Below are 9,682 nucleotides of genomic sequence, written 5' to 3'. Positions count from 1 at the left end.
AACACCACCCTTGGGCCACAGCAACAAAAATCGTATTTTTGTGGCAAGCGGCCTATCATAGTAAGTACTTCTGCAGGTCACACAGAGGCACTGTGACACCCAACTGCCCGGAGTTGAGTAGCAAAGCTGTAGGTTTAGAATTACCTGCAACAACTTCTACCTGCCCAAAGAGTGGGATGCGTTTAGATGAATTCCTGATATCATAAGAGATACCTTATGAAAAAGCCTTGAGTGTTAAACTGTACTTCCTTAAAGCATCAAAGAAAAAAAAAATACAAAGCTACTTTTTTTTTTTTTTAAAGAATTTGTTTATTTATCGAACCTGGATCATATTTAGATTCACAAGCAATTTTTAAATGTACATCTTATAATTCAATTTTAAGTGTTTTACACAAAAATATTGGCACACAACAGTCGCAATAAGGTGTAACAGCCACCTTTCTGAAGAACTGCTGCAAGTGTTTGCCCAAGGTTGAAAAAACTTTACCTGGAACATGAAAACCTGTAACAAATTTTAAATTAATTGTACAAAACTGTTGTGTGTTACTTGTAGAGGCTCCCCCCTGGAAAAGACCCCACCCCACCCCAAAAATGATTACAACTAATATACATCAGTCACAACATAATCCTGGCTCAGCACCCACATCAGACGCTTCTTTAATTTTTAAACCAATCATCAGATACCGAGGAAAGTAACTTTATACAAAAACAAATCTACATGTGCCTGAAAAAGAAAACACACCAGTATTTAGCATTATGCTAATTATGATCAGATAATGGCAGAGACTGCCACTTAACTTAAATACAAGGGCTGCATAGCATCGCAATAAACCCCCAGAATCATTAACCCTTTGGCATCAGGAATCCAGATTTCCTGAACACTAATGCATTCCGCAATAGCGCCAGCACTCTGAGCTTTGGACCTGCAAAAACCAAAGGGTTAACTATTGTTTGCCAAGACACTGCACACAATTGGCTTCGATATAAAACCTGTGAAAGACTAAAAACCATACGATGAACATTCGGTAATGAGAGGAGAAAATGTATTTTCATATCAACTATTTAATTTAAAAGAACTTTGGGAGTAAGTTGATGTAATTAGGGTAGTTACCGAAGACTTCCTTTTAAACAGCAACTAGGTATCAATACTAGATTGGAAGTTGTCAGCTGTCTTCTACTCGTTATCAGAATAAAGTTCCAATCATTCCTCCTTGGCAGTTTATGTAAGTGAAGAAAGGATTATTTTGATTTCGTAACACGTACTGCAGGGTTCAAGATGTCAAAAATGCAAACAGTCATGTTAGGGACTTGTACCGTTCCCCTAGATAGAACTGCAAGGACGAAAACAGGGAAAAAGTTAGAAAAGACATCAACATTGCTTGTTACTACAGTTGAATTACAGCATTTGTAGCTTGCTTGGACCTCGCTTAGCATACAGACTAGGCAGATTTAAGTGAAAAAAATTATGCCAATTAAGTGACAAGATTTCAGCACAGCTTTTGCTACAGAAGATATATAAAAACAATTCATTTTTAACTAGGAAGGAACATAAGCAATAAGTTTTACAGTTCAGTAAAGAGGGTTCAGAAACTAAATGACTTTTTTTTGTGACCAGGATGTTTGGTAGACAGTGAACTGAAATCCGGGACCAGAAAAGTACTCTTAAACAACCCTTCGGACTTCAAAAAACCTCTTCAGATAGTAGATTTGTCCCAGTGTCATGGCAACTAATACAAGAGCTTCAAAGAATGACCAAAGAACCACTCTGCTGTTTGTGTTGTCATTAACTGTTGGGGGAAAAAAAAAAATAGTAAGTAACAAAGCATTTAAAACAAACTTAAAACATATTTTGTCATTGGAATTGAAGAACTGCACATAAACCACTGATATTTGTATCATGTCATTACAAATATCTCAGAGGAACTCTGCAGTCCTAGAGTGAGATCTGAGAGCTGAGGGGGGGTATTTTTCTGTACAGCTTGAACTGTGCTACGCCAGCAGATGTTTTAACCTCAACTTTGGACATACACTGCAGCATCTGTCTCTATTCTGCCCACCTTCAAAGGGGCCAGACAGAAGCTTCTAACTGCCACACAGAAGCCACTTTTTCAAGTAACAGTTGCGTATTATGGTCTCAAAGTCAAGTGGGCAATTTCTAATCTCTAAAGGTTCATCATCTTTGGTACTAAAAATTCAACATTTTCTTAAATCGGACCATTAGCAACAAAAGTCATAAAACTGGAGATATCCATAAGTTCAGAAAGTTGAGGGGCCAGTGCTTTAACATAATGTAGTATTTTCACATTAAAAATATTTGCCCTTTATTCTCACCAGGCTTCCCACAATGTACCACTTAGCACTCTCAGTCATATTTTAAAGCTGTATTTCAGAAACTGAGGGTTTCTGGAATGACTGGAGGGTTAAGCATATTCTCTACTTGCAAATAATAGTAGTTCTGCTATATTTCAACAAAATATTTTAAAAAGACTTTGGCTCAATTATTAAGCCACACTCACTTCAAGGATGAAGTAACAGTTCAACCAAAGTCTGTCCCTGGGAACCGTATCATTACTGGTATCTTCATGAATATGCCATTCAAAGAACTACAGAATTCACACCAATTAAGCAAAGATTATTCTGCAAAACAATCTTCATTACATGAGAGGTGACCCAATTTAAAGAAGATTGCAAGCATCAACTACGTTCTTTATTGTATAGGCAGGTCCTTCAGAACTTGTTCTAAATTATTTTTTTTTTAGTAACTTGGAAAAGCTTTCATGGACTTGTATTTTAAATCACATTTTGTAAGTTCATTTGAGAGGGGAGAGGCATTTGAGTCAAAGACACATACTTGCTCTATGTATTCTTTCACGAACTTCCATGTACTCCTGTTCATGCTTTACAGCCGTCATGGCCACTGCTAACTCATTAATCATCTCTTCTAGCTTGTTCTGATGAGCTGTGGAATAATTTCAAAAGCATCAGAAAGTCTGTTATTGATTCAGAAAACAATTTGTTAAAATTTATGAACAGTTATACTTCATTTCCTGTCGCAGAAGTAGTTCTGAAAAACGCAGTCTGTACAGCTGAAAACTTACTATCCTTACAGCAAAGTAAAGTTTAGTTTTCACGGTGCCACTTTTCCTAACACGTCTCTCTGGTATTTAATAAGTGGGAAAACATCTTTCTCCACATCCGACTAGAAGGCAGAAGACACGCAATTTAGAGTCAGTACAGACCACTTATTTCCAATATGGGCATACTTTCCCAGAAAACAGGATGTAAGAACACATGAGATCAATACCACACGCTAGTATCTATTTTGCCAATATCGTCCAATATATTCCAAGCAAATTATCTTAACATTACAGCTTTTCCTAGTTGTTAAGCTTGCAAAAATAGAACGACCGAGAATGTAGCTTAAGATCATGATGCTGGCAAAACGAGATCACTTTCTGAAGCAACATATCACATCTTATGATCTTCCAGTTTAGCTGAAGCACAGCATTCAGCAGAAACAATGCCAAAGAGGCCTGGCAGAGGGCAGGAACTGGCTTCAGGTTCTGGTATGTCGTGAAAGCAGAAGAGGAGGAAAATACCAAACCAACAATAACAGAAAACTAGCTTGAGATAGTTCAGCAAATGGAAGGATCAGAGATCCAAGATTTAGTGATCTGACTGTCAATCACAGGTTCTTTTAAATACATTCATGCTCAAAGAACTGTCCGCTTACAAATTTATAAATTACGCAAGTAATTTCAAAGTTTTCTAGCACCAAGAGAAGTTCAAGATATCATTCCACAGACACGCCCTGGGCAATCAGCTCTCAAAAAAAGTCACAAAACCCAACACATTTTCTATTGTAGGGACGTACTTGACTTTGAAGCTACCTTATTACGTTTCTATTTACAAATTAAGTGTTTCAGATCGCAATCTGAAAATAAAGCTATTCCAAAATACACACCTCATGGGGAACAGTCAAAAAGAGGACCAGAGAAAAACACTCATACAAGTTACAATTAAAATCTTACATAGTTGTGTAAACCACATTCACTTTGCTAATATTGTAAATTCTTATTTTCATGGCCAACTGGTCATTGCAATAAGTGCAGTTTATTAGTAAGAGAAGAAATTACAGTTGCAGGGATTGTTTAAACCCACTCCAAAAAAAATACACTCAAAAAAAAGTGTTTGCCTTAAAAATTTAAAGCTGCACTAATATTCTTTACAACAGATATATTCAGACTCAATAAAAGATTTAACTGAGTCTTTAAAAAAAAAAGTTAGGAATTTGTTACTTTTCAAGTGATATCAAGCACTCAATGCACACAGTTATTTACTTGCTAAAATAGAAAACAAGAATTTATTGCCTTTCTAGCTACAGTTAGTAATTTCTAAATAAGACTTTATAACTTGTTACCCAATACATTCATTCATTTCTTTTACAGCAAATGACAAGTTTGAAGTTTTTCCCCTTGTAACATTACTGAGAATTAATAACCTAAAAGAAGCTTATTGCTTCCAAAAGGCCTTGATTATTCAACACCCACTTTAGCAACAAAAAGCAAACACCATCTAAAGCATCCAAGGTTCTTGGATGTTCAGTGTTTTAATTCCTGACTAAATTTCAGCTAAAATTCCTGATTAAGTCTTCTGTTAGCCATAAATAACCACCTGAAGACGAACTGTCACAGACAGTTCAAGGACCTGATCCCAAGAGCTGCTAAGTATATAAACCTCTCGATGAAAGCTTGCAGGTGCTCAGCATTGCTCAGAATCAGACCTTTTATGTAGTTTATTAAAAAGACATTCTCATGCTACAAACAAATGTTACAGAGAAAAAGCAAACGTTAGCTGTTAGTGAATAAACATATGCAAGAGACAAGATGCTAATGAGCTTTCAAAAAGCAGTACACATACCATCCCAGGTATCTCCACCACCTAGAGAAAAGTGTAAGAGATGAACACACGTACAGAACAAAAGGCTGCAGATAAAACAGTAATTTACACGGCTAAGAGAAAATTTTTATATTAGCACATTTATCAAAGAGCTCAACTAATGCATGTAGTAGTCTACATACTGCTGAGCAAACTAGAAATCAGAGAATGAAACTGATGAAAAGACTAAAAGATGAAAGAATTAGTTTCTGCAGATGGCCAAGTGACTCTCTGGTGATTTTGCATTAAATCGTGTAATGAGGTCTAAAAACATCCATATCCATTTTAGCTGTGCAAGAGAACAGCTAACTAGACAGCCTGAAGAAACAGGAATTCTGAGAATCCTACTCAAGTTCAGAAGTCGTGCATGTAAGGAAAAGCTCCCGAGCCGGAGCTAATTTCTTTCCAGGAGTCTTCCTCACCTTCTGTCTCCATGTCTTGCCCCTTTGGAGCTTCCCCGATATCAATAGTGAACATCACTATCTTGGGAGTCATGGTGGACATTCTGTTGCTAAAGCAAAACTTGTAAGTTCCATCCATGTGGGCGGCAAACGTGTACTTTCCACTGGACTCTCGATCGCCTTTATAAATTCCTTTATTATCAGGCCCTGTAATCTGGATGGGGAAAACAAAGTATCACATATTTTACTTAAAATACAGTGGTTTTAAATACAGCATTACAGCATTGCATGCATATTCTGAAGTTATCCAGTCAGAATTAGCAATGCTGTCTGTAATCTGACTGGTTTGGCATTCTTCATACTTTCCCTCCCACAACTCAAAGGCAGCGATGCATTTTTCTGCACAGAAATCTTTTTTTTTTAAAAAAAAAAAAAAAACATTATTGGTAAAGAAAGTTATACAAAAGCCTCTCTTACTGGCCAAGATTACTAGCCTTCCATAGCCAAGATAAGAAACATTCAAGAACAAGTAAACCATAAGCTATCTACAGCCCTGGCTGTTAGCCAAATTAACAACTGCAGAGGAAACCTTACCTGTGATGTCTGAAGGAAAACAAAAAGGAAAAAAAGACATTCTCCCATATGTCAATGCTACTCTAGACATATAGTTGTGTGTTGTTGCAGCTATCACTTCAAATGGACGAAGGGCCTGAGTACTGAGCGCTCAGGGTCACTGGGACCGTAAGGCTTCCATCCCGCCAGGCCACCGAACTCTGCTGCTGAGCTGCCGTTAGTGACATCTGAATGGGATTTCACAGCTCCTGACGCTGTCCTCTATTGGAGCGATGTGTAATTTTAAACAACTATATTTGCTCTCAGCAACAACTCTCTCATGTTTAAGCTATCCCAAACAAACAACTATCCGCTCTTCACCAAGATGAAAGGAATTTTTATTTACTATTCTCCTACTGATTTGACGTCTCATTGAAGAAAAGGACTTACCTACAACTTTCAAGACGGCAATCAACCTGATTAAAGCCACACCTTTTGATTCAAGGGGAAACACGCTGCTCTCAGAAGAAGCAACGTGTTTTTGTAACAAGTAATCCTGTTCGTTCTTCCCGCCAAACGGTTTATTGTGACGAGACCGTACCGAGCAGAGTATGCAGAGTAACGAAACAGGGTAACGAAGAAAATCTCAAGAGAACAGCTCTGAAAACAGGCGGACTGCCTTCTGCAGCAACAGCAGCCTCAGAAAGCGTAACCCCCAGAAGAGGCACCTCGTCCCCTCCGACACCGCCCACGCCACCAAGCGAGGCCCGACCCCGCCGGGCAGAGAGCCCTTGTGCCCAGCAGGGACGTGGGACGCGTCCCAAACTTCACGGACGGTTCAAACCACCCTCAAGCTGGTGTTTGTCCCCACAGGGCACCGCCACCGCTGCCCTCCCGGGCGCTGCCCCGAGCCGCCTCGGCCTCCCCACCCTCCCACGCGGCGGGGGACGAGCGCGCAGGGCCCGGGCCTGGGGCAGCCCTGCGGCGGCGGGACAGGGCCCAGCAGCCCTCCCCTCAGCGTGGAACCCGTGGCCCAAGGTCAGCCCGCCGCGGCGCCGTCCCGCCTCACCTCCACGTCGATGTCCAGGAAGCCCCCCTCCGCCACCTCGAAGATGAGCCCCATCTTCGTGCCGGACGGCACCCGCTCCAGGAAGCACTCCTCAGCGTGCGCGTCGATGCTGACGAAGTAGGCGGCAGCCGGGGCCGCCAGGGCGGCCAGCAGCGCCAGCACCGCCCGCACCGGCGACATGGCGGAGCCCAGCGGGAGGGGGCACCGAGCCGCGGGCCAGCAGGAAAAGGGGAGGGGGGACTTCCGGCTCGCGCCACGCCCCTTCCGGGGCACGGGGCCGCCGCTCATAGGCCGACACAGCCCCACTGCCACGTACGGCCTGTGCTACGGTGGCCATTAAGGGACTATTCGGAAAGGGACCGCCTAAACCCTGAAGCAGGGACCGCGCGGCGCAGGAGGCGGGGCCCGTACTCGGGAGAAACCAATGAGCACGGAGGAGGGGGCAGAGCCGCGGCGGCGAGGACCCAATCAGAACGAGGCGGGGAGATCTGTCCTGTCAGAAAGAGCGGCGCGCGGAACGGCATTGGGTGAGCAGCTGAGGGGGCGTGGCCCGGCAATAGGGGGAGTGGCAGCGGGAGCGCGGGAGGCTGGCTGGCGGCGCCTGAGGGGATTTGGGCGGGCGGGAGGGCGGCTGTCACCGCAGTCCTGCGGGGTCGAAGCTGCTGCTGAAGCCCGGGGAACCCAAACTCGCTACAGCAAGGTAGAGATTTGGGGAGCAGCTAACGGTCAAGAAAGTAACGGGGAAGCCCAGCTTGTGGGCTGTTCACTGCACGCAAGAAAACACGGTCAAGATACACGGCAGGCTTCTGCATCACCCAAGAACTGTGTATAAAAAGCCGTTCCTTGCATGGCCATGCTTAAATGCTAATTTTCAATTAAAACTTCCAGTCAGAAATACAGAAGGGCATGCTTGAGCTTAAGGAAGTCTGTTTTCATGACTAGCTGTTTTGTTATCTGGAGAAGATTTAAAGACTAAAGCACAATCTGGCTTTCTAGTGAAATGTTTATGTGCTTGGGTTTGCTAAGTAAGCATCAGTTATTGTACTCCTGGTAATACTGAGACGTTGCATCTATCTACAATTGTATGACAAATGTAATACAAATTCTTGATTTATGTAACTACATTCTGCTCGTCTCGCCCAAGGTGCCAGTTTTGAGCTAGCAGAGCGGGCTGCGCTAGTGCAGGCTCAGGGCATGGACACGTGTGGAAGGGAAAGCTTTCGACAAGAGAAGCATCAGCTTGAGGAGTTGCAGGTCACGTCCGTGACTGGATAAGGGACCTCTTCTGCCGAGTCACTGAAAACTTCCACTGTTTTCAATGAGTTTGGATCAAGCCAACCTTGAATCTACTGCTTTCCGTAGCAGAAACTGCTGTGCTGGTTTTTCATCTATCTCAAAGTAGTTTTAGAATTGTCACTAGCATGTTCTCTAAATTATTACTTTTTTCCTCTACGTGCATTTGTACATAACAGTTGGAACTCATTTAATACCAAATCCTGGTGGCATGAACTCTTTTTCTCATCTCTAACTCAGACAAAACGATGATTTCACAGCGTATTTGTTCCCCTGAGGTACTCCAGAGTGTTCTCCAAATGTTCTGCTCATACTGCTACTCCTTTTCGCACTTTTGTAAGCAGTCTTTGCCAGGAAAGGATGACTACACCATTATTCATCCTCATGCTCCCTCTGGAACTTTGTGCAATATCCTGCGGTGTTCAATTTTGGCAATAAATTTCATGAGCTATATGTAGATATGTTTTCACAGGATATCATCGATTATTATTATCAGTCAGGCAATTGAATATCAAACTCAGATGTTTGGAGGCTGTTTTGTTACCTTCCTGGCTGCCCAGCTCAATGAAAATGAACGCCTACTGGCAGCGCATGAGGAAGATGGAAATTTTGTAACTTGTGACAGAATGAGATATTGACAGTATTGCACAAAAAGTTTGTCTGAGTGTCACAGTGTTGCATTGCATGTCGTTCATACCTCCCATTCACTTGCACTGGCATTTTGCATCTGCCAAAAATAGAGAATTAATGCTGTATTCACAACACGCAGCACGTATTAGTAATTTCAAACTTGGCTTTTACAACTCCAGTTTCATTTCTCCTGACTAGTTGCAGCGTTTGATGTTATTCATAGTATCTTGTCCAAAATATAATGCATTATTCTTACACTGCACACAGCAAGTGGCAGGATTGGGACCTAAAATTATTTCAGGGCACATTTAATTTATCTCTAAAGACTCATCTGGAGCACCTCTTACTAAACACCGTGAGGATAAGAACATTTAAAAGTGCACAGTCACTTTTGGAAGGCAAAAATACTGAAAAACTTAACCAGAAAAATACACTTTGGTTTAAATTCCTCTGTAAGTGGATCCATGCCAACAAACTACTTGTACGTACAAACTCTCCATTGACACTCTGAACACGTGCACAGGCATAAAGACTCTCTTACTCTGCTCTTGCAGAGCGAGGGCCTAAAAACACTGACGACGTGCGAGCCGCTGAGTGTGAGACCCTTGTTGTCCTGCAGAATGCTTTGTCCACCCTGTTACATTTGCCTGCAGCCGCCTGTTAGCCACCGTCCTCTTCTGGAGCAGGGGGGCATCTTTCCGCCTTCTGTCCTGGTACCGTACAAGTCAGCTTTGAACACAGGCGCTGCGCTCGCTCTTGGGCACCCTGGTGCCGCAGACACACCGCTGCTGCGAACCCG

At 42.5% G+C, this 9,682-nt stretch overlaps 1 protein-coding gene across 1 annotated transcript; it reads right to left on the bottom strand.

The window, feature by feature from the left end:
* Nucleotides 1-284: 284 nt before the first annotated feature.
* TMED2 (transmembrane p24 trafficking protein 2) lies at nt 285-7,323 on the bottom strand. The gene is made up of 4 exons (XM_075167817.1): nt 6,961-7,323; nt 5,361-5,553; nt 2,852-2,959; nt 285-1,787 (listed from the first exon to the last, which is right to left on the bottom strand). The coding sequence occupies exons 1-4, from the start codon at nt 7,246-7,248 to the stop codon at nt 1,663-1,665; spliced, it is 714 nt and encodes a 237-aa protein (XP_075023918.1). The 5' UTR covers nt 7,249-7,323; the 3' UTR covers nt 285-1,662.
* Between the last annotated feature and the right edge of the window lie 2,359 nt (nt 7,324-9,682).

The sequence above is a fragment of the Calonectris borealis genome, chromosome 18 (assembly GCF_964195595.1).
Source record: "Calonectris borealis chromosome 18, bCalBor7.hap1.2, whole genome shotgun sequence".
Taxonomy (NCBI): Eukaryota; Metazoa; Chordata; class Aves; order Procellariiformes; family Procellariidae; genus Calonectris; species Calonectris borealis.
This window is presented reverse-complemented; position numbering and strand designations above follow the sequence as displayed.

What these genes read in the sequence shown, in the direction of transcription:
- TMED2 (XM_075167817.1), bottom strand. Translation starts at nt 7,248, where the DNA reads ATGAGCGGCGGCCCCGTGCCCCGGAAGGGGCGTGGCGCGAGCCGGAAG. An exon ending in TCCTGGACATCGACGTGGAG is followed by an intron (nt 5,554 to 6,960) that starts GTGAGGCGGGAC and finishes TTCCCCATCCAG; the next exon opens with ATTACAGGGCCTGATAATAA. An exon ending in TGAAAGAATACATAGAGCAA is followed by an intron (nt 1,788 to 2,851) that starts GTATGTGTCTTT and finishes TTCCCCCAACAG; the next exon opens with TTAATGACAACACAAACAGC.